The 24,761-nt window shown below is 46.4% G+C and overlaps 1 protein-coding gene and 1 long non-coding RNA gene across 8 annotated transcripts in view; one reads left to right on the top strand and one right to left on the bottom strand.

The window, feature by feature from the left end:
- LOC113253460 (uncharacterized) overlaps positions 1–24,761 on the top strand; it is a 58,962-nt gene that overhangs the window by 13,647 nt on the left and 20,554 nt on the right. For all 5 annotated transcript variants that reach the window (XR_007189895.2, XR_008959795.1, XR_008959797.1 and 2 more), the window contains exon 3: positions 3,691–3,816. This is a non-coding gene — a long non-coding RNA (uncharacterized LOC113253460). The remainder of the gene's footprint in view (positions 1–3,690; positions 3,817–24,761) is intronic.
- ALPK2 (alpha kinase 2) overlaps positions 1–24,761 on the bottom strand; it is a 124,827-nt gene that overhangs the window by 83,324 nt on the left and 16,742 nt on the right. For 2 of the 3 annotated variants that reach the window (XM_044383048.3, XM_057313366.1), the window contains one exon: positions 23,072–23,189. In XM_044383048.3, the coding sequence (XP_044238983.3) occupies positions 23,072–23,189 (118 nt within the window). Of the gene's footprint in view, positions 1–3,621; positions 3,787–23,071; positions 23,190–24,761 lie in introns of those variants that run through there. The other variant, XM_044383049.3, reaches the window with a different exon arrangement.

Genomic DNA, 24,761 nt, shown 5'->3' with positions numbered 1-24,761 from the left:
AGGCTCATAGCAGAGGAGCCTGATGTGGGGCTCGATCCCAGAATGCCGGGATCACGCCCTGAGCCGAAGGCAGACGCTTAACCGCTGTGCCACCCAGGCGCCCCAAGGATACAAGTTTTTGAAATTTCTAGTTAGGGAAATAATACACATATTAATTGATCATAGCAATGTAAGTCAATTCTGTGCTAAGTTGCTCGGTAGCAGTGGAAGGGTGGAGGACATCAGTAAAATGGCAGAGGAAAGACTTCTGAAAATTTTCTCCTCCATAAAAGCAATAAGAATGCTGGCAAAATTGGTCTGAATCAACTTTTTCAGAATTCTGAAAATTAACCATAGACGATCTGAAGAAGATTTACTCAAGAAAAATGACTGAATCTCAGGAAAAATAGCAAATTTTCTGGTGTTGTAACTCTCCCTGTCCTATCCCTCATCCCCACCTCCACGGAGTCCTGTAATCCAAATGTTCACGAACAGGGCAAAAATCAGCAGTCTGGCAGCCACCAGAAGGGGCAGAACAGGGCTGGAGCAACTCCAATGCCCCATTCCCAGGGAATTGTTATCTGACCTGTCTGATGGCTCCCTGAAAGAGCACACTCGCAAGCCTGTCTTTATGTGTTCTAACTCCGAATTCAACTACAGTGAACCACCTTTTCCCTGAGACATTTGTCAGGAAAAAAATTCAGAGACAGCTGAATATCATGGCTGCCTGAGGCACTGGATAACTGGTGAGACAAACAAAAGGCTAACCAAAAAGATTAAAAGGGAAAGCTAGGGAATGAGATGTCCATGTCCACAGGGGGCACTGCAAAACTCCAACATGTGTCTGGGACTCTAGAAGGCCATGCGCATGTGTATGGCTGCGAGCATGTCCACGGCTGGATGCATGCTCAGGAAAGACCTGAGAAGACATTAAACTCTCAACTCTAACTGACCTAAAGGCTCTGTGCTGGCAGGAAGTGAAGGCTAACACAGAGTTGTCCACTGCTTGGCTGAGTGTTGAAGACAGGCCGCAACATGTGCACAGAGCCTCTCAGCAAAAACTGGGAGACTTACTGGTTCCAGGCATCTAAAGAAATCTCCGTCTAATCGTTAGTCAACCACTAAGTTAACTGAGCAGAGACTTCAACAACCACAAACAACAAAAAATATGGATTTTTAAGAATTAGTTCAGAAAAGTCACCAAACAACAAGCACTAGGAGAAGGGGAGAATCTGCTTTCCAGAGTTGCCACGTTAAATTGTTTAAAATGTCCAGTCTTTGCAAAACAATTAGAGACATGCAGAAAAAGAATAAAGCATGGCTCATTCATGGTCGGGGGGTAGGGGAGAAGCAGTCAATAGAAACCATCTCTGGACTTGCTAGGTAAAGACCTTAAATTAGCTATTTTAAATATGTTCAAAGAACCCAAAGAAGCAATGTCTAAAGAACTAAAGGAAAATGTGAGAACAATGTCTCCATAAAGACAAAGAAATTGTAAATAAGAACTATATAGAAATTTTGAAGTTGAAAAGTATAATAACTGACATGAAAAATTCCCGAGAGGGCTAAAGAGCAGAGGTGAGCAGACAGAATAAAGAGTCCATGAACTTGAAGATGGTTGATTGAGATTACTCAGTCTCCAGAACAGAAAGAAAAAGAATGAAGAAAAGTGGACCGAATCTCAGAGACCTGTGTTTACCAGTAAGCTCACATCATACGCATAAAGGGAGTCCCAGAAGGAGACAAAAGAGGCAGAAAAAATATCTGAAGAAAGTGGAAGTCCTGGGGCACCTGGGTGGCTCAGTCACTAAGTGTCTGTCTTCAGCTCAGGTCATGATGCCAGGGTCCTGGGATCAAGCCCCGCATCAGGCTCCCTGCTTGGCAGGGAGACTGCTTTTCCCTTTCCCACGCCCCCCTGCCTCTGCTCCCTCTCTCACTGTGTCTCTCTGTCAAATAAATAAATAAAATCTTAAAAAAAAAAAAAAAGAAAGAAAGAAAGTGGAAGTCCTTAGTTCAGAGAAGGGACTGCAATGATAGCTTGAAAGCTTGGATTTTTTTTTTTAAATTGAGGTATAACTGACATATAACATTGTATTAGTTTCAGGTGTATGACATAATGATTCAATATTTATATATGTTGTGAAATGATCGCTGCAAGAAGTCTAGTTAACGTCAATTCCCACACATAGTTACAAATTTCTTTTTCTTGTCATGAGAGCTTTCAAGATCTACTCTCTTAGCAACTTTCAAATACACAATACATTATTAATCTAGTCACCATGCTGGACACTACATCCTCAGGACTTACTTATTTTATAACTGGAAGTTTGTACCTTTTTAAAAAGTTTGGATTTTTATCATTAGCAACAGATACAACTAGTTTTCCTTGAAGTGGCAGGCCTACTTTATTTATTTTCATGACAGTGTTCTCCAAATATCCAACGCTGGATAATCATCATTTGTCCATTGTTCTTTCAAGTAAAAATCATACTCCAGGAAAAAGTGGCTAGTTCAGCTTGCAACTTAAACAATCATATAGGTGCTTTCCCTCAAGATGACTCTCATCTCAAGGAAATCCAGCAGAGATGTTCTGGGCATATTTCCCATTTCCTTACAGGGCAGTAAAAGGGTTTTGTCAAGATTTAATGAAATCAACAATTTTTACCGATGCATCAGAAACATTATCAAGTAACACGTTTTGGTTTTTTATTTGTTTTTAACTGTGGTTGTATGGCAGCGAAGGATTCTATGACAACTAGTATAATTTGGGACCACTGGCTAGATTCATGCTAAGCCACCAACAGTCTTACCATCCATTGCTTTTTATCATCCCTCCATATGTCAACACAGTGAAAAAGACAAATAATGTTTCAGGATTTTTGTGATAATAGATTCGATCTTGTGGATCCTCTGAAAGGTCATTAGGGACCCTAGGGGTCCATGGACCACACTTTGAAAACCGCTAATTAAAGCTATTCACTGAGGGAAGCTTTAAAATGCTCTCAGCAATTCTCAGCAATTCTCTTGCAACGAACAGTTGACAGAGGAGTGCTCTTGCTCTCTGGGAGATGGGCAGCAGCGCGAAGGCCTGACATGTTGGTCGGTATGATCATTTAGGTGCTCTCTTAGGCAGATGACTTCATCTCTTTGGGCCTCCATTTCCTGATTTACAAAGAGAAAGAAGACCTATGTCTGGGTCCCACCCTCTAGAGATTCTGATTTCATGCTCAGTACATGGGTCTAGATGATTTAATTTGGGGCAGGAGAAGGCTAGGTCCATCGATGCAGGAGTTGGAGGGGGGTGCTAACCTTAGAAGTTCCTCGGGATCTCTCCAACTTAGGATGGTTTTGTGCTTTGGGAACAAGGATTATAAATGTGGGTGAGAGCTAAGAGCACAGGGCAAATAAGAATGTGAAAATAGGGGGTTGGGGACTAGAATGTAACAGGTGCAAAAAGAAGACAAGGAATTATTTTTTTTTTCTCTAGCTACCAGCACAACAGCTGGATCAGACCCGATTGTCTTTGAAATCCCTACATTCCAATCCCCACCCTTCCTGCCCCCTCGGGGTGTTGGGTTTTCACACACACTCCTTCATACACCTATTCATTCACCACTCCACAAATAAAATAGAAGGACTTACTCCCATGCGGACTGAAAAGTGGATTTCCCCAGCTCAGGTTGCTTCTCTTCTTTCTTTTGTTTCCTGGAGGTCATTCCCCTGCTCCCCAGAAAACTCTCCCAACAAGATTAAAATTGCTGAAATAAACCGTGCAATCTGACCAGACGCCCTGAGGACAGAGTTTGTGGGAGACAAAGCTCAAGCTATTGGCTGGAGGTAAGACATGAAATCCTCTCTGGGCTTCAGGTATTGTTCTATTTTACTATGTGCCACTTTCCAGGGGAGGAAAACAATATCTGGGAACAAAATGTCTGCAGTGTCTTCACTGGGACAGCCAGGAATGCGGGGGTGGGGGGTGGAGAGGCCTCCAAAGCCCCCCCCCCCAACTCCCTCCCCACCGTGTGGATTTTCTGAGCCTTGCCTACCCGTGCAGCAGGGAGGAGGCAGAGCGCCTGGCTCAATAAATAATTACACGATGACATCTGTGTCCTTGCTGCTGTCACAGCACCAGGTGAAGGTCAAAATATTTTCTTACACTAAGTGTCTGTATCTTATTACTTGCCTAATTGTTACTATCAATTTGATTGATTGAATTGTTCAGAATAACTAAAGGAATAAGAAAGCTTTGGGTTTTTTCACGCCCCAAAGCTATGTTTGCTGTAGAGATGGGAGAATTCTAATACTAGAAACACACACAGTTTCTTGATCGTATTTTCTACAAGCCCCTAGATACATTTCAAAACTGATGAGGAGTTTCCATATACTTTTATCAATTTACTCATTTATCCAACGGATTTATTGAACCACAAGTCTGAAGACTGAAAGAGGACTTGGAGCTGTGTGGCTCCTGGGCCCACCTGCCTCCCTCCCCCTGAGCCCTTTCCTGTTCTGCTCTGTGTCCCAGAGCTGACCCTCAAGGCCCAGACTCTCCGGCTCCCAGGACCACTGGCTTCCTGCTGCATTGGACCACAGGGAGGCAGGAGACTGGAGAGTGGGGAGAAGGGAAAAGTCACCCTCAGGTGGGATTTTAAGAGGACATCCCTTCTGTCCTCTTCAGTAGCTCCGGGTCCCGTGGGACACGCCCACCAGGGTTCCAGATTCTGCCCTGTGACCCGGAACTAGTCGTCCTGCTGCCTCCCTTTGCCCGAGCGGCCTAGGGAATGGTGGCTTCCTGCTGATGCTCATCTCTGGGTGACCCCTGTTTGGCTCAATCACCTGTACACCCCCATATTGAATGCTTGAAAACAGTTTTTGTCTTCCTGGTTAGACCCTAATGGATAGAGAGATGATTAAGTTCACTGACGTTGGAACTGAGGCCCCAGGAAGATGTGAGTGTCTTAAGTAATACAGTTAAAAAAATTGTAAGAAATATCTACCACATGTAAGACTGTGTTAGGCTCTGTGTAGACAATAAAGATGGTAAATTCCTAGGCCTTTCCTAGGAGCTTCTCAGCCAATAAGAGAAATGAGGTATCTATACCAACAGCTACAGTACAGGGCGGTACGTGCTAAGCCCTATTAAAGTCCGACTAATTATGGAGATTCGGGTCAGGGGGTGCAAGATAATGAGAGATGGTTTCCTGGGTATTTAAAAGCTGAAGCAGGGGTGCCTGGATGGCTTAGCTGGTTAAGCGTCTGCCTTTGGCTCAGGTCATGATCACAGAGTCCTGGGATCGAGTCCTGCGTCGGGCTCCCTGCTCAGCGGGGAGTCTGTGTCTCTGCCCCTCCCCTGGCTTGTGTTCTCTCTCTCTTACTCACTCTGTCTCTCAAATAAATGAAATCTTTTTAAAAAAATGCTGAAGCAGGCCTAGGAAATACACAGTAGGATTTTGGCAGGAAAATTGGTATATGCCTGGGGTTGGGGTGGGGGCTGATCATTCCAGGCAGAAGGAACAGCCTCAAGGTGAGACTCTGGGGGAGCCCAGGGCTAAAAGATAGGGCCACTGCATAATTTATCGTTTAAACAGAACAGTTGTGAGAATGAAAAGGGACACTATTAATACTTACACTGAGACCACAGGCAGAAACCAGGGCCATGCCCGGGAAACGGAGACTGACTCAGGTAAATCAGGAGATACGGTCACCCACCGCGGGTTGGGCAGGGCCCAGATCATGGACTGAGGAGTTTGGACCTCAGGCTCCACTGCGAATCTCTGGGAATCAGATCAAAGCAGCCATTTAGGGAGGAGTGGAAACCACCATGCTGTAAGATGCTCACCACACGTGCACGGCGTAGCAGGGTAAGGATGGACGGCTCCTGCTCTCCCTACCTGACGTGGCCTGTGGTCCCTGCTCGAGCAGGAACACCTCATTCTCCCATATGTCCTGCTGGACCTACCACAATAGATGCCCAGCCAGTGCGTGGGACTTGAGAAAGGGGAGAGAAATTGGTGGCATAAGACTTGTCTCCTTCCCCAGGGGAGCTGCCAGTTTTGCAGAGAGATCAGGCTTTCAGGTGTTACACAGGGAGCAAATGCAATTTGCAAACTCTAGTGTCCTTGAATCCCAAAAGGCACAACTGAGGCAGGGAGCATTTCTGGTGCTAGGAGGGGAGAGGTCAGGGTGGCCTGGATCTTCCGACAACGTGCCAGGAGCGTGGAACCTGAGCATAGTGGGAAGGATTAAATTTTGGCTGGTAGGGAAGTGGGGAGGGCATTCCTGGCAGACGTAGCAGAGCTGGAATGAACAGGCCATGTGTAAGGGACAGTAGAGAAATAAGCTGGTGGGGAGAGGGCCCTAAAGGACAGGAGCTGGCGGCTGAAAGGCACAGAGTTCTGCCCAGGAGCACGGCGCATGAGTGAACTGCAGAGGAAATCCTACTTTTCTGCTTCAGCCGAGTGCAATTCTGAGCAGCAGTCAGAGGCAGACTGCAAAGCCAGGACGGCACAGGGGTTAAGGGACAGACTTAGCAGCAAGACTGCCCGGGTCCACACGCTGCCCGTTCACTGTGCAACATGGACAAGCTACGAAAGTACAATAACTGTACCTACCCCAGAGGATGACATGAGGACTATAGGAGGTTACTCCTAGAAGCGCTTAAAGCAGGGCTCTGCACACAGGAAACACTGAATAGATAGTTCTCAGCCCTGGCTGAACATTAGAATCGCTAGGGGTGCTTTCTAAAAGAACCAGGGCCAGAGGATTTTTTAGGGCAGTGAACTACTCCATACGATACTATAATGGTGAATACATGTCATTACGCATTCATCCAAAAACATGGGCTCTGCAACACCAACAGCGAATCCTAATGTAAACCACAGACTATGGGTGATAATGATGGCTCATGTCGGCTCACCGATAGTAACAGCTCTGCTTCTCTGGTGGGGGATGTTGACGGTGGGGGAGGCTGTGCGTGGGGTGGGGGAAGGGCAGATATGGAAACTGCTTTCTGCTCAGCTTTGCACTGGACCTAAAGCTGCTCTAAAGAATGAAGTATTTAAAAGGGGGGGAAATACCAGGGTCAGGGCTCCACCAAAAAAAAGCAATTAAGCAGCATCTCAAGGTTGAATGGCTTCACCATGGGTATTTTCTAAGCTTCCCCGGGGATTCTAAAGGGGAGCCAGAGCTCAGAAGCACTGAGCTAAAAGGATGTTAGCTCTTGTATGGTCATGAAGGAGGTAGGGGAGTTGGTAAATTGATGGAAGAGGAGGGATCTCTGCCAGGGCAGGTATCAGAAGTGATTTCTTGGCTCTCTTTTGGCACAAAAGTGTTAGGCTTTTGACAGCGTTTTGAGCCCCTAGGAGCAATGCAGGCTGACGAGATATTCTTTAAATAAGAAATGAGCAAACTGACTCCAGAAAGGAAAAAAAACCTACAGCATTACTAGCATCAGGCTTAGTTAATAGACAACAGAATCCTATTATCAAAAGAAAACTCAAGAGTAGTTGGAAACCGTCCCTACCCTACACCCCGGCTAGCATAATGCCCAGAATGTCCAAGGTACATTTTGACAATAGAAAAACTCCTGCATTAAATTGTAAATCCATCTGTGTAAGATATGGCCTCTTGAGAGCAGGACCACTAGACACTAGACACTGGAGGACCCAGAGCTCTTTTATAAAAGCAAGTTAGCTTAGAATCCTGAAAGACCAGTACTGCTAACTCATCAAACATGCCCCAAATCAAACACTGGAATTTCCTATCTAAACCTGCTTCTTGTCTCAAAAAAATTGTAATTCCATTCTATAATCATCCATGGGGCACACCTCGGAGTCCCATTTTTCAATCCCCTTCTGCATCCAATCCAGCAGGAACTCCTGGCAGATGGATCCAGAACCTGGTGGCTTCTTGCCACCTGCTCCAGGACCACCCTGGATTGGGCCACTTCCTTTCTTTTTTTTTTTTTTAAAGATTTTTATTTATTTATTATTTATTTGACACAGAAAGAGAGACAGCCAGTGAGAGAGGGAACATAAGCAGGGGGAGTGGGAGAGGAAGAAGCAGGCTCCCAGTGGAGCAGGGAGCCCGATGTGGGGCTTGATCCCAGGACCCTGGGATCACGCCCTGAGCCGAAGGCTGACGCTTAATGACTGAGCCACCCAGGCGCCCCTGAGCCACTTCCTTTCTTGTGTGGATCCTGGCATTGCTGCTTGTGGGTCTTCCTCGCTCTGCCCTGTCTCCTCTGCAGCCACCATGACCTTGCATGCTCCCACCTCCAGCTTCCTTCTGCCCCTGCTGATGCCTCCGAAGAGAACATTCTGCCCCAGGATAATCCCACCACTACCCCACTCTTACCCTTCCCACCTGTGCTCACAGCACCTCAGCAGATACACCTTCCTTTCTGAGACTCCTTCCCTTCCCTGCCCTCCTTTTACTCTTTGTCACCTGACACTACTGGTTTTGCTGGTGTGACTAATGTCCCTGAGATCAGGACTTCACTGTGCTCCCTACTGGGTCGCCAGGGTCTTGAATGGCTCCGGCATACAGGAGGCCCTCCATTAATCCTTATTTTTGAAGGCAATCCTCATGATCACTTCTCTGTAAGATATACTCTAGCACACACATTAATAGATTCTGTTTTGGACGACAGCTCTGGTAGAGGGAAGTGCAGTAATGTAACAGGACCCGTGGGTGCTGGGAGACAGAATTTTTGGCTTCTGATCCTGGCTTTGTTCCTAACCAGTTGTTAAGAACTTGGATGAGTCCCATGATCTCTCTGGGCCTTGGGTGATCTATAAAGTAAAAATCAATTGGGTTTGACCAATTAAATCAGCCTTTCTTAGGCACTGGACCTGAGTGTCAGTATTTTTTAAAGAGTTCTTCATGTGTAACAGAGAGCCGGGAGCGGGATAATCCTTAGGCCTGGCCTCCCTTGTGTCACCGTGCACAGGAATCCCCTGGGACCTTGTTAAAATGCAGAATCCGACTGCCAGGGGAGGGGGCTGGGACTCGGGTATCCTAACAAGCTCCAGGGGCTGTGACTGCTGTTGCTGCTCTGAAATCAACTTTGAGGGGCAAGGTCTTAGAGTCGTTTCCAGCTCTAGGACGCCAATGGTTCTAAAGAGTGGAAGTCCCTTTATTAAATTCTCAGAAAATATCAGCTGTCACTTGATTCACTGCTCCACTTGAGCTGAGTTCCCAGTAAATGCCTGAAACCTGCCCCCACATGCAGCTCTGTGGGTGTTGGAGCTAGTTTTGCTTTTCTAGAAAACCAACCACTGCACCCAGGCAGGGGGAGTGCACAAAACCAGACCCGAGAACTTCTCTCTCAATGGCAGCCTGGGAGGCCTGCGGTCAGAGAAGAAACCGTCACAATTTGATTGCTTCTCTTTGTCTGCTGCTCTGCCAGAGCCTTGGTCTTTGCTATGTCCTTCTCTGTCATTCTTCTGGGCCATCTCACTGCACCTCTGCCTCACTACCATCTCCTGGGACCCTGTAGGTGAGCAGGTGCAGCCCCTGGCAGCTGATAGGAAAGCAAGCACCTGGGAGCAGCAGCCCCAGGTTGTAGGAAAGCTGGTGTAGGCTGGTGAGGAGGAAGAATCCCTACCCTGCTGGTGTGGCAATCCAGCGAATGGGAAATGACAAGGACAGAGAAGGGGCAGCCACATAATGACCAGAAGCTCAGATTCCCTGGAGCTCAAATGGCCCCAGGGGCTACTGACATAGTGGCCTGCTCCTATAGCTCCTGCAGGGGGACGCCTTTTATAATTACTTCCTGTCTTCACAATCCCCTTAGGCTGCATAATCTCTAAAGTAATAGTCAGCTGATCACCAAGAAGCCACAGTAATTCAAATCAGGTCCCCACATTCATGGGGAGGAACCTTGGAATGGTTCTGCAGGGGAGGAAAAAGTTTCCTCCACCCTGTCAGGATCCCTGGATGTGTCTTCAAAGTAAACTGACAAGAACAGATTAGCAGGAGAAAAGCATACACATTTTACTGAATTTTTACATGTACAAGGGAGCCTTCACAACAGAATGAAGACCCGAAGAAGTGATGAGAGCAGAAAGCTTTTATACTTTTTAGACAAAGAAACAATAAGTTTGTGAAGAATTGATAAGACAAAGGGGTTTGGGCTAGAGGTAGCAAATGGTGACGAAGTAACTAGGAAGGTAAGACTGAGTTTGATAAGGTTGTTTGTTTGTACAGATTTCCTGGTCCCAAATTCCCTGTCTCTGGTGATAAAAATGGCTTCCCTCCCCCTGGCACAGGAAATGTACCTTTCACATAGGAGTTTTACGACCTGTTTCAGGGAAGCAGGATGGGCAGGGGGTGGGGGGCTCACACCTTCCTCCTTCTGCCATTTTTAATAATTCCTTCAGTTTAAGTTATTTAATATGCCAAGGTCCCATATTTTAAGGAAGTGTGCCTGAACCCCATCAGTATTTCCCCTCTCTTTGAGAAAACTACAGAGAATGTAACAAAAGCATTGAATGCATTATGTAATTTATCCCATAAATCTTTACTGAATGTCTGATGATAGTCAGTACTGAGCAGGCCCTGGAGGCACAGCAGGGAACACTGGACATGCTTCTGCTCCCATGGAATTTACATTCCAGTTGGGGGATACTCACAATAAACACAAAAACAAATAAATCAGCATCATAACTGGAAACAATCCAAGTGTCCATCCCCAGGTGAATGGAATTACAAATTCCAGTAGATCCAAACAATGAAACACTGGAACACTGTTGAATGATAAAAGGAAGGAACCACCGACACACGAAAGGACACAGGTGATTCTGAAGATAATTATGGGCAGTGAAAGAAGCCAGATACAAAAGAGAACATGCTCTATGATCTCATTTATATAAAATTCTAGAAAAGGCAAACTCGTCTCCAGGGATAGAAGGCAGATGGGTTGCTGTGTAAGGATGGGTGGGAGAGAGGGGCACGAGGGCTGGACTGCAAAAGGGCACTGAGAAATCGTTTGCGGGTGATAGATACGTTCATCTTGATGGTGGTGATGGCTTCATGGGTGTGTGCATGCACCGAAGCTTACAAAACTGAACACTTCAAATGTGTAGTTCGTTGTGTGTCAACTACGCCTACACAAAGCTGTTAAATATATGTATACACACACACACATTATGTCATGTGCTATGTGAAAAATAAAGCAAGATAGGAAAGGTAGGACATGCTGGGGTCAGGCGGTGCTATGGGTCTCTGGTCAGAGAAGGTCTTAGTGATCAGGTGAGTTGGAGCAGACATGAGAACTAGCCATGGGGCTACGTGAGGAGAGACCATCTAGGGTAGAAGGAAGAGCAAGTGCAAAGGCCCTGTGGGAATAAGCTACTAGACCTCATTAATGTCTTTGAGTTCTGAAATGGCTTAGAACTGAGTTAAAGCATTAAGGCCTAGACTAGGGGCACCTGGGTGGCTCAGTCAGTTAAGCATCTGCCTTCAGCTCAGGTCATGATTCCAGAGTCTTGGGATCGAGTCCCACATCAAGCTCCCTGCTCAGTGGGCAGTATGCTTCTCCCTCTCCCTCTGCCCCTGCCCCTGCTTGCGCTCTCTCTCATGCATGCTCTCTCTCTTGCATTCTCTCTCTCTCAAAAAAATAAATCTAAAAAAAAAAAAAGAATTGCCCCAAGCTTCACATCCAGTCTTGCACGTGTCCTGACCACCCAAGTAGAGTCCATGTCTTTAGCCTGAGCCTGGCTTCTTAACATCGGCTCTGAAAATCTGCACTAAGATTCTCATTCAAGAATTCAGAGATGTTTGATCCCATCTTCTGTGAAATGGGCAGGCAGCCTGATTCCACTTTCAAATTCTTACGACCAAGAAGGACTATGTCTAACAAAATACAGAAGAACTCAGGGTAAAAAGAGTTAACATTTACGAAACATTGGCTAAGTGCCGGGCACTGTTCTAAAAACCTAATGTGTATTATCTCATTTAATCTTTACCCAATCTACCCAGCAAGGTAGATAACTATTATTATTCCCACTCTACACATCTAGAAACTGAGGCAGATAGAAGATAAGCAACAGGCCCAATTAAGAGGTGGGGCCAAGGCTTAACCCTAGGCAATGAGACTCCCGAGCCAGCTCTCAGAAATACCCACGTGTGGCCTCACAGTGTGGGGCAAATCCTTGATTCTTAACCAGTGGGCCCCTCCACACACCCACTGGCCTGCTCCAGGCCTGTCCCTGTACATGACTGGGACAACTTCCACATTTCAGGCAGTCTTATGGACTAAACTGTGTTTCCCTAAAATTTCTATATTGAAGTGCTAACCCCCAATGTGCGGTATTTGCAGATGCTGCCTTTGAGAGGTAATTAGGGTTAGGTGAGGTCATGAGGGTAGGACCTGCATGATGGGATTAGTGCCCCGATGAGAAGAGACAGCAGAAAGCTTGTTCACCATATGAGAACACAGCAAGAAGGTCATTGTAAGCAAGCCCGGAAGAGGGTTCTCACCAGAACCCCATCATGCTCCTACCTTTATCTCAGACTCCAGCCTCTAGAACTGTGAGAAATTAATTTCTGTTGGTTAAGCCCCCCAGTGTGTGGTATTTTTGAGCTGACTAATGCAGGGGGGTCAGGAGGACCATGCCAGGTACAAACCCCTCTCATAGGTCCAGCTCATTCTTGGGGTCATCTGGGGCTCAGATGTGGTGTAGAGGGGATACTGGGAGGATCCAGAGAGCTGGCCTTCCTCACCTATATGAGTAGGACTCGGGCTGTGAGGCCTGGGCTGATGTCTTAGAAACTGAGGGGTTGAGGTGCTGGGACTGGCCCAAGGTTGTAGGACTCAGAAGAAGGGAGAGGGCAATCCAGCAGTCAGAAGTGATGGAGTCTGGGGCAGGCAGAGAGGAGGCTCAGGGTCCAAGGCTCACAAAGAACTAAAAGGAGGAGAGGAGGGGGTAGAGTCAGAGATACGAGAAGCTCCCAGGCATGATGGGGCAAAGATGGAGGTAAATTTCATGGGAGGCCCTTGGCTGAGTGCATAAGAGGGAGAAAGTAAGGCTGTGCTGGCCAGGACAAGCACACATGTTCCCAAACCAAATTTTGTTCTTATTCCTGCCCCCCCCCAACCCCCTGCCCTGTGCCCCTCCCTTCAGAGTTAGAGCAAAGCCCATTCTGGGACTCACAAGGCCTGATTGGTTCCAGCTCTTCCCCCAAGTAGCTGTATGCCCTTGTCAAATACCTTCTTTATGATGTTTACCTTTAAAACAGGAGTCAAATGATTGCTCATACTGATGCTGTGATTTCTACAGCAGTGAGACTCCCCACCTTGTCAATCATCAGGAGTGCTGGACCAAGATTCTGTGATTACAAATTAAGACTGAACCCCAGCTGGCCCAAAACTTCCGCAATGTTACTGGTCTACTCTAAGTCCTCTGAAGGTGTTGATGGAGTGGCATTTACAAAGACATTTAGCACGCGTCCAATTTCCAGGGATTACCGCACCTTTTTCTGTCCCAACGTCTTAGGAGGGGCTCCTGGATCAATGTCACTCCCAAACTAGCATTGATGTGCTCTAAGACCCAGCACCATAATGAGCACAACCGCCCTGGTCCAGCCCCCAGGAAAAGATGAGTGTCCCATTGCATGGCTTCCATAACCATTCACTCCTCTGACCCACTTAAGTAACCAAAGTCAACGCCAGAATGTGAGGACAGGCCGTGGATTCTCAGCACAGACCCATCACCCTGGGGACCAAATGGGAGTTTCTCGTCAAACCCTCAGGACTCATTCAAGAAATGCTCCAGGCATGGTCTGAGGAATGACCACAACACTGAGTTCATTCAGGAGGAATGCCCTTCTGGGCTCCGTGCTGGGAACACAGAGGCCTTCGGGGTACTGAAAGTTCTACCAGTCATCCTTAAGACTTATTACACCTACTTAAGCTCACGGGAACACGAAGTCCACAAAATGCTTTCCAACCTCAGATGAAATGCCTTTCCTGTCTTAGTCAAGACATAGCAACATTTCAGTCATCTTTATTTCTACCCAATGGTTCCTTGATGAAACACATTAATTATATCTTATCCTCTAAGAGGGAAATAGCAGAGGGAAAATGCTGCCAAGCTACGCTACCTTTCCTACCTCCAAGTTGCCTTATTTTTAATCAGTCCCAAAATTGTAGTTCAGTGTGGGGACATGTTCAAATCGTATAAAATAACTATTACTTACAGAGTATCCTAAATTCGTTGCATGTCTTGATTTAATCCCCATACCAATCCCATAAAGCAGTACTATCATTATCCCCATTTTGCAGATGAGAAAACTGAGTCTCAGAGAGGCTAAGTAACATGCTGAAGATGATACAGTGTATAAGATTTGGGATTTAAATCCAGACAACCCAGGGGCACCTGGGTGGCTCAGCTGATTAAGTGTCTGCCTTTGGCTCTGGTCATGATCCTGGGGTCCTAGAATTGAGCCCCGGGTCAGGCTCCCTGCTCAGTGGGAAGCCTGCTTCTCCCTCTCCCCCCCCCCCATTCTCTCTCTCTCTCTCTCAGATAAATAAAATCTTTAAAAAAATAAAATAATCAATCAATCCAATCTGGCTTCAGATCCTTGCTCTATATGGTGGAAAAAATCTCCTGTCCTTAGTAAATAAAGTTGATGGTGACAATTCTACTGTTAGCAGGACATGTGCCTTGAAGTGTTTCTTGCAGGAATAGAGATGTTTCAAACTGATTCCCCAATACTCATTTGCCCAGACTCACTCTTGACCAACAACTCATGTTTTTAGATGTTTGGCAAGGAGTTTGGGTTTCCCTGTGTGATCATGGCCACAAACAGGCCTCCAGAAACCGAAGTCTTCCACTCAGACAAGAACTTATAAGCAACTCTTTGCTACAAGCCGGAATGGCTTTGAGAATATAACACAGTGTCTCAAAGCTCCTGGCATCTGTCTGTCCACCTAGATGTGAGGAATAACTAAATCGTTGAAGACATCACTAACATCACAGATTCCGCCACCTAAAAACACGGTTTCAGGGTCTCATCAAGTGGATGAGAAAAACAGCTTCAGCCTGGGTCTGGGTTCCAGCTCACCTGTTAAATGTCCACTCCTTTCTTGTCTTTGAAAATGCTCCACTGATTCTAACGCTTTTCCAAGCTATTCATATAAAATTACCCTGGCTCTAAATACAACTACTGTAAGCGAGGGTACAGACAGAGTAATTCCGGGACTACATAGCTTTCAGGGAGTGGGCAGTAAAATCAGATTAGTTACTAACTAAAACTTGTTGCATGTTTAATGCACATGTTGCTGACCATTTTGCATAAATAATCTCATTGAAATCATCACAAAAAAATCATTTTATGAAGACACCAAAGCACAGAGAAGTTAATTGACTCGCTCAAGGCCACACAGCTAATAAGTGGCAGAGCATGACAACAGCAAAAGTGTGGACTCTGAGGAAGGATCTGGAGAATTTTGTCATCATTTACAAACACATGAGGCTGTGGAGATACGAAATAACAGAAATCCCAGCCCCTGCCCCTAGGAGCTGAGCTTTCAACAAAGAGCCGAAGCGAGGCTCGATGTCACAACCCTGAGATCATGACCTGAGCCGAAATCAAGAGTCAGACACTTAAACGACTGAGCCCAGGCGTCCCAGTCAAAGGGAGGTTTTTTAAAAAATGCAAATGTTCCCATAACCCTCTGCAGCCCCAAACTCCTTCCTAGTCTGGACATCGTTTTCAGGATAAGGGTGCAAAGCCCTTAGCTAGGACACACGGGTTCTGGGTCCAGCCCCAGCCTGCCCTCCTGGCTGTTCTCCCTGCAGGCTGCTCAACCGCCGGGCCCTGCCCGTACCCCTGCCGGAGACTGAACAGACCCCAGTCACCACAGGAGGCGGTGCCCTCGTGCCTTTGCTCACGCTTTTCTCATCCCAAGGGATGCGTGGTCCTCCCCTCCCTCCCAACCTTCTCCAGGCCCTTCAGGGCTTCATGCTGGGGGCACCTCTAAGAAAATTTCCTGGTGCATCCGCATTGACCCCTCACCTACCCCCACCCGGCAGAGTCTGACTTAACTGCCCTTACTCTGGTCTTCCAGGAGGCTTTCTCTTCACCTCCATCTTAGCATATGCTTGGTGTGGTATAAAAAAAGAGTACTCAGTCTTTGTCCAGGTTCCTGGCACATGGCTCCCAAAACCCTTAGAATGCCTGGAGCGATGTCCTTTGCATGGTAATGAGATGACTGGTGGCGGGGAACCCCTAGGTAGCTTCAGGAGGGGGCCTGGTCCCAGAAAGACTAAGGCGTGATTACAGGGTTGACACCTCCAGCCCCACCCCCAGACCTCCAGGGAGGGAGAGGAGCTGGAGACTGTGTTAATCACCAAGGGCCAATGAGTCCATCAGTCATGCCTCCATAATGGAAGTTCCATAGAAACCCCTAAAGGACTGGGCTCAGAAAGGGTCCAGGTTGGGGAATGATCAAGGTTCTGGAGAGTGGCGTACCTGGAGAGGTCACCAAGTGCTGCAGCCCTGACCCCACCCCTTGCCCTATGTACCGATTCTATCTGGCTGTTCCTGAACTGTACCCTTTATAACAAAACAATAAACGTAAGTCAAGTGTTTTCTCTGAGTCCTGAGTGGTTCAGCAAATTATGGAACCTGAAGGAGGGAGAGGAGATTATGGGAACCCCTGACTTTGCTGCCAGTCAGAAATGTGGGTAATCTGGTGTCTGAAGTGGAGACGGGGGGTGGGGGGTGGCAAACTTAAACCTACGGAGTCTGACACTCCCTATGAATATTTGGTATCAGAACTGAATGGAAATGTAGAACAGTCGGCTGGTGTCAGAACTGGTCGGTATCAGGAAGAAAAACCCCAACTCATTCTGCTAATTGTCTTCTTATGGGTCCGCTTCCTCCGCTGGACTGTGCGATCACAGAAGACAGGGGCAAGACATTTTCTTACCACTCTGCATCCTCCCATCTCGGGCTGTGATGAGAACCTGCAAAGTGCACTTGATGCCTGCAGAATGAATGAATGGATTAAGAATGAAAGCAATTATTCTATAGGCAAAAAGGAGCCTTAGAAAGTTGTTTTCAGGTGGGATAAAGAGGCTCGCAAGTAGGTGATTTAGAAAGGTAAATTAGGTAGGTGTTCGACGGATAGAGAAGGTATTCGATGACACAGTTTGCCATGAATTCCTCCCACCCACTTACACACGCCCTCTTGCAGTGTGCGTCACCACTCCACTCTGAAAGGGGTGGCATCTACTTTCGTGCTGCTGAAATCTGGTCCAGTGTCTTGCTCTGACCCGGGCGATGTATTGGGATTGGCGTTACAGTGGGGCTCAAGAGGTTCTAGCCTACTGGAGGATAGGAGCCCAGGTGGAGGAGAGCTAAGGTGGCTCAGCCGACAGCCAGGGTCAACGGCCAGACCTGTGAGTGAAGCCATCTTGGACCTTCTAGCCCAACCAGTCCTCCCACCGACTCAAGTGGCCAGAGGGACCACTGAGTGAGCCAGGCCAAGCCAGCAGAGGAACCACAGCCCACCCACTGAACCATGAGAAATAATAAGCCACTGCTGTTTCAAGGCACTCCGTTTTGTGGTGGGTTATCACATAGCTTCTCAGCCTCAACACTATTGACATTGTAGACTGGGTAGTTCTGTGTTGTGGGGGGTTGCCCCAGGCAATGTCCAATGTCTAGCAGCACCCTTAGCCTCTCCTCACTGGATGCCAGGAGCAACCCTTTCCAGCTGTGACAATCAAAAATATCTCTAGACATGGCCAAATGGCCCCTGGGAGCAAAAACACCAATGACCAAGGAAACCTTCATATTGATTTTTCCTTCAAAATCTTGAGTAATCAATATGCAGTCTGAGGCATAATCAGGAAAGTGTTCCTTGCTCTTTGACCCAAAGATGCCTCCCAGGTAGCCCAGATGAACCCAGCTGATATTTGGGGAACCAGCACTACATTATCAGATAAGTTGGTTAAGGCAAGGTAGGCAAATGGCAGCACTTTTTTTTTTCTAGAATGTTCAGATACACCGCGTATTAGTTTCCTAGAGCTTCCATGACACACAACTACAAAGAGGGTAGCAAGAAAACAACAAAAATTTATTCTTTCACAGTTCTGGAGCCTAGAAGTCCCAAATCAAGGTGTTGGCAAGGCAGAGCTCCCTCTCAAGGCTCTAGGGAAGAATCTTCCCTTGCCCCTTCCTAGCTTCCAGTGCAGGGGGGGGGGGGGGGGCAGTCCTGAGCATTTCCTGGCTTGTAGCTGAATCCCTGTGGTCTCTGCCTGTCTTCACATGGCTATGTCCCCTCTGTGTCTGTTTTCTCCTTTTTATAAAAACACCAGTTATTTTTTTTTTTAGATTTTATTTATTTATTTATTTGACAGAGATAGAGACAGCCAGCGAGAGAGGGAACACAAGCAGGGGGAGTGGGAGAGGAAGAAGCAGGCTCATAGCGGAGGAGCCTGATGTGGGGCTCGATCCCACAACGCCGGGATCACGCCCTGAGCCGAAGGCAGACGCTTAACCGCTGTGCCACCCAGGCGCCCCAAAAACACCAGTTATTGAATTAAAACCCACATTAATCCATCACAATCTCACCTTCATTTAAATAATTACAGCTGAAAACATCTTATTTCCAAATAAGGTCACATCCTGACGTTCCAGGTGAACATGAATTTGGTCTGGGGGACACTATTCAACCTGTACAGATCATGAGCAGACTGGCTCGTGGTGACTGTGCAGGCCTCCTGGCCAGGGTCCCCCCCCCCCCCCAGGTCCTCTGTAGGGCCAGGGCTGAGCTGAGGAGGGGAAGGAGGCGCAGCCTCACCCCTCCCTCTGATCTAGGCTTTCAGGGGTCCAGTCCACCCACCCCGCCTTCCCCTCCCTCCTGCCTCTCTTATAATCAGTGCTCAGCACGGCAGGACACAATCATGCCCACTAAGAGGCCTCCTTGCTGAGAAGAGGAGTGTCTCTCTCTAGGTGTAGGCTCCTGGACAGATTTTTATCTCTTCTTCAGCTGTCTTTCTTTACATCGTGTTCAGAAGAGACCACAATTCCTCGTTCGTGTACGCGCTCTTTGCAACTTGCTTTCTATGAGGTAGAAAACATCTAGTTGCATTTTCCTCCCCTCCTCCCAACCCCCCACATCTTCTGAAAAAAAAAAAAAATGTTTTCATGCTACAGGGCAAACCATGTTGTTATTGATGTTGCTCGCCCTTGGAATGCTCTCCCGGCTTCCCACTCCTCTGCCTGCCAAGCACACTTGACCTGTGGTATGCAAAGGTCCCAACAGCACTGATCAATCTCCTCCGAGCCGTCTCACTTGTCCAAAGTACATGGTGTGACAAGATTAGAGGGGCATGAGGAGGAGGGCCCAGGGAGGATGGAGAAGGACCGTGCCAGATAAGGAAAGAGGGAAGATCAGAAGGTCAACTAATAAGCTCTTGACCGCAGAGCGGAACAGCAGATTAGGTCTATCAAACCAGAAAAAAAAAAACCCTTGGGAAACACAGGAACGGGAGCTTTTGAACATCTGAGAGTGAAGATGTAATGACCCAAAGACTAAACTCAGGGAGATTAAAAACAAAAGTACTTTCCTTTGGGGGAACTATAAGTTAATCTGGTGGTTTATGGTGACCTGATGATGGCAAGGAAATTTGAGACTAATATTATAACAAACAACCAGCTTTTGATCTTTGAAAGGCTTTGGCACAAAAGACCATTCATTTGCCTAACCAGCATTTAACACAAAGGTAGAGTCAAACTACTTGGCAGGTGACTGTTTTAGGATGTAAAGAATTTTTCATCTTGGAGGCACCTGGCTGGTTCAGTCGGAAGAGCATGCAACTCTTGATCTCGGGGTTGTGAGTTCAAGCCCCACGTAGGGTGTAGGGATTAGATAGATAGATGATAGATAGATGATAGATTAGATAGATAGATAGATAGATAGATAGATAGATAGATAGATGATAGATAGATGACAGATGGATAGATAAGAATTTTTCACCTTGGGCAATTACATTGGAATCACTTGGGGTCCAGATTGAATTAGTCAAGGTCAAGGCCAAGCATTAGGGGTTTTTAAAAGTTCCCTGGAGGATGCTCATGGGCAGCTATGGTTCAGAACTTTACAGTAAAAAGTTGGAACTTTCAAAAGATTGTTAGTACCCAGCACACTGACTACTCAGCAGAAAAACACAACCATGTCTGTTATCGCTTTGCCCCACCAATACTCCTTGTGTCATGACTGAATGATTTTCCCAGTAAGTGGGTTACTTTTCAAAATGCCAAATGGAGTTTGAAAAGAGTACATTCTGTCATCTCAAGTCTTTAGTTGTTACCATAAACCGGTGCCCTGCTGGACTTCTGGGACAAGAATGAGGACTGCGTGCCCCGTCCCAGCTCAAGTTCTCTTCCTAAATTTCTCTTCCCATTTTAACCTGCCCACCTGCCCCTGGGCTTCATCATGGCCTTCTCATTCTTCCATCCCTTAGCTCCCTTACCCCACAAACACTGGTTTTGCCTACACTTCTGGTCCTATATAAACAGCAAATAACATAAATAACAAATCTCAATTTTTAAATGGCATTCCATCAGTAAAAGAACACCCATGAAGTCTCTCTTCTGGCTACAAAAGTGAGTATAATATTTTAGCTTAGTGTGAGACTAAAATTAATCAAGAACTGTGGATTGAGGGGTCAGAGGAACAAAGGCAAGAGTGGAAAACATACAAAGAAGTACAGTATGTAGATACTCAAGGATCTTACCATCTAGACCAGGGATTGACAAACTATAGCACACCGGCCAAATATGGCCCCCTACCTGTTTCTGTAAATAAAGTTTTATTGGAACAGAACCATGCTTAAATATATGTATATATAGTCTAGCTGCTTTTATACTACAATGGTGGAGTTAAGTAGTTGTGACAGAGACCATTTGGCCTTCAAAGCCTAAAATATTTACTATCTGGCCCTTTATAGAAAAATTTGCCAACGCTGATCTAAATTAACATCATATATCTTTATGGTACATATAAAACCATCCACCCACCCACCCTCTTAGTAAATATTTATGTGGCACTATACTAGGCCCTAGGGGAGGCGTTAGTGTGAGACAGAGAATCTTCCTGCCCCTAGGAAGCCCATGGTCTACTGAACTATCTGTCAATCTGCAGCAATAGATAAGCACCAAAGTGGGGGGCCTGTGCAAATGAGAAAAGAATGTCTGAGGCTGGACAGAGCCGTGGTAACTAGAATTACTGTGAACCATAGAGATGGATTCTGAGTTGAACAGGATGAAGAGGAGGGAGGGGAAGGCCTTGGCAAAACTGGACTGAAGAGGCAGGAAAATCTGCACGGATGAGGGGCAGCAAGTGGCAGCGGGGCTGGCTCCTAGTATACTGCAGAGCGAGGGGAAAATGGAATGTGATTTGTTCACCACTTGTCTCCTGTGCCGGACTTGAGGCTTCATGAGGGCAGAGACAACATTTATGTCGTTCATTTCTAGCCCTTGCCTTACACTACATGCCTGCCATATAACAGTTGCTTGATGAATATTGTTTAAAGAATTAAAGAGTAGGGGTGCCTGGGTGGCAAAGGGGTTAAGCGTCTGCCTTCGGCCCAGGGCGTGATCCCGGTGTTATGGGATCGAGCCCCACATCAGGCTCCTCCGCTAGGAGCCTGCTTCTTCCTCTCCCACTCCCCCTGCTTGTGTTCCCTCTCTCGCTGGCTGTCTCTATCTCTGTCGAATAAATAAATAAAATCTTTAAAAAAAAAAAAAAAAGAATTAAAGAGTAGATGCCGGTGCCTGGGTGGCTCAATTGGTTAAGCATCTGACTCTTGGTTTTGACTCAGGTCATGATCTCAGGGTCATGAGATCAAGCTCCATGTCAGACTCCACGCTCAGTGTGGAGTCTGCTTGAGATTCTCTGCCTCTTCCTCCCCTCTGCCCTTCCCTGCACTCACTCGCACTCTCTCTCATAAATAAATAAATAAATAAATAAATAAATAAATCTATCTATCTATCTATCTATCTATCTATCTATCTATCTATTTTTAAAAAGGACTAAATAGTAGATGAACGAACAAATGTCTTGAACATCAGGTTAGATCCTCTGTAAGCCAGTTGGGTCAAGCATTTCAACCATGATAAAATGATCTCTGATCATACTTTGATACAAAAGAGTGGAGAGGAGGATAAGAAAGCTAGTGTTTATTGAAAAATTACTATATGGCAAGAACTTTATCAGCATAAAGTCATTTAATTCTCTCAGCAATCCTTTTATTTTGCAGACAAAGAAATTCAATTTTGGAGAGGTTCACTAGCTGGCTACGGTCACACAGCCAGAAAACAGTAGAGCCAGAATTCAAACCCAAGTCTTACTTTGTTATTCTCAGACCCAAGGCTATCAGCACATGCACATGCCTACCAATCATTTTCATACCACGCTCTTCAGACCTCGGGCTCCTCAGAGTCCCCATAAGGAACATCGTGACCAGTTCAGTAGCACTGGGGACCGAGAGCACAGACTCTCCTCCCAGTTTCAAGCAAAGCTGTTCTCATTTTCTCTACTTCACATATGGAGTTCCCTGATTTTATCCGAACAAATAGTTCTTGGGGAAATGAAAAAGAATAGAAACCACTGTACTGGACCATACTACTTCCTAAAATAAAGCCAGAAGGCATGGTTTCCAGCCTTCCGCCGTCACCAGTGTGCTGTGGGATCATGGTCAGCCACTCCCCCTTCCTTCCGGTGTTACGCAAGAAAGGTTGGGTGACGGTGCCAAAGCCCAGCTGCATTTCTTGACTTGCCAGAGAGAACAAGATTAAATGAAAAGCTCATATAATGAATGAAAATGGCTGGACACCTTGAATACAATTCTGGATAAAGCTGTAATTCTATCAACGGCAGCACGTTAGAGGAGTGTGTACAGTTACCAGGCAGAGCTCAGCTGGATGGCTTGGCTGACGCCTGCTCATAACATCTCACATTAGGATGCAAAAAGCAAACAGGAGCCAATCTTTTGGCCTTACCTGATAGCAACCAGCCCATGACAGAAGGCAGGGACCTTTGCAAACGGTCCACAGAGGCACATTTACTTACCAGGAGAGATGTAACACATGAATATACTGATTCTGGAAGAGTTCGTAACTGGAAACAATGCCACACTCATCAATGGCTCGACCATTCTTATACCAAGTTACCTCTGGCTTGGGCTGACCTGATAATGAAGAAATAAGAATATTCTTATTACATTAAGCATTTTTAGAAAAGAAAATCATAAAGCTATGAACAAGAATGGGTAATAAACACTAGGGATGAGCATGATGAAGTCAGTCGGTTGGGGAACTGGAGAATCTCCCTCTCGGTGATTCAAATGCATCATTCAATAAGCACGATCGAGCACATGCTCCGTGCCCAAGATGGCGCGGCGCTGGGGAGAGGATGAGGCATACAACATGAAAGATGCTCTCCCAAATCTCAAGGAGCTATTGAGAAAAATGATCTAAAACTTGTATGTGAGGCAAAAATGTGGATAGTATCTTCTTTCGGTGTCATAGGGGGACAAAGGTCCATCTAAGAATTATCTAGGGGAATGTCCTCTGTTTAATTCAATGATTACTACTGATTAAAATTCCCAGATTTAGTGAAGTTACATGTAAACTGGTAGATGTTTATCCAACGGAGAGGTAAATAATCTCTGCCTGGCAGAAAAAAATAACTCCGTAAGTCATGGCTTTATTGCCCAGTGTTTTACCTAGGTCAGCAATCTTATCCTAACATTCTTTTATTAAATTGCCTATAAATACCTAATTCTTCAAATGTCCTCTGACCGGGACTTTCTACTTTCCGGGTCCCTCTTTACTCAAAGAATTCAACAAAACCATTGAAATGTTCATTTCATACTTGCATGGAAGTCCCTTGACCTTTGGAAAGCTAAGCTTTAACAGTGCTCGGAGTTGAGCGTATGTTATGGCACAGAAGAGGGAGGAACGAAATGGAGGAGCAAATTCCATCTCCTGAGGATGAAGGAGTCCAGGGTGAGCGTCTCCCAGTCTGGGACGGTGCATACCTGAGTGAGGTCGTCACGGGAACTGCCCTACGCCTCCCTCAGAAGGAGTTCATCCTGCCCTTGTGATCATTAACCAGATGTGATGCTGATGGACCCATCTGGTGAAACCCCCAAGAATTCCATTCACCTCTTGGGATTTTCTACCCCTTGTGACAGGCGAAGGAAGGTTTCCAGTGTGTCCCAATGAGCTTTCCCCCAGCCTCCGTATTCTTGAAAACCTATCAAAATGTGCCATATGCATAGGAGGAAAGCCCAGTATTGGGAAACCAGACACTTTCTAGATCCATCCTTCTTGTGTTTCCTGTCTGATTTATCACAGGATATTTGGTGAGCAGCCCCAGAGACCACTAAGGGAAGAACTCCATGTGCTTCTGAGACCTGTACCATGGACAGGACCTGGGCATGTTCAGAGTCCCTGCCTCCCTCTCTGTGTCTTCTCTAATCTGGGGTCCCCCAGCTAGGCTACCTCTGTGCTAACACCACAAACATGCTTGGTGGCAAATGAGGTTGTCACTCCTTGCTCTCCCCCCCTTTTAGGTAGGTGCCTGACTAATCGGTCCCCGGAACCAGGAGCAGACAGATCTGCGTGCAAGGACACATCCTTCCTTACCAGGGTCTTGGCTGAGTCCCTTCCAGACAAATGACTAATCCACCAAAACTGAGCTTCCCTGAAAAACCATCAAAGAGGCTGCTGATCATAATTCATTTCTGCTTGTTCTT

The sequence above is a fragment of the Ursus arctos genome, unplaced genomic scaffold (assembly GCF_023065955.2).
Source record: "Ursus arctos isolate Adak ecotype North America unplaced genomic scaffold, UrsArc2.0 scaffold_17, whole genome shotgun sequence".
Lineage (NCBI taxonomy): Eukaryota > Metazoa > Chordata > Mammalia > Carnivora > Ursidae > Ursus > Ursus arctos.
The sequence above is the reverse complement of the archived record's forward strand: the minus strand, read 5'-3'. Positions and strand labels throughout refer to the sequence as shown.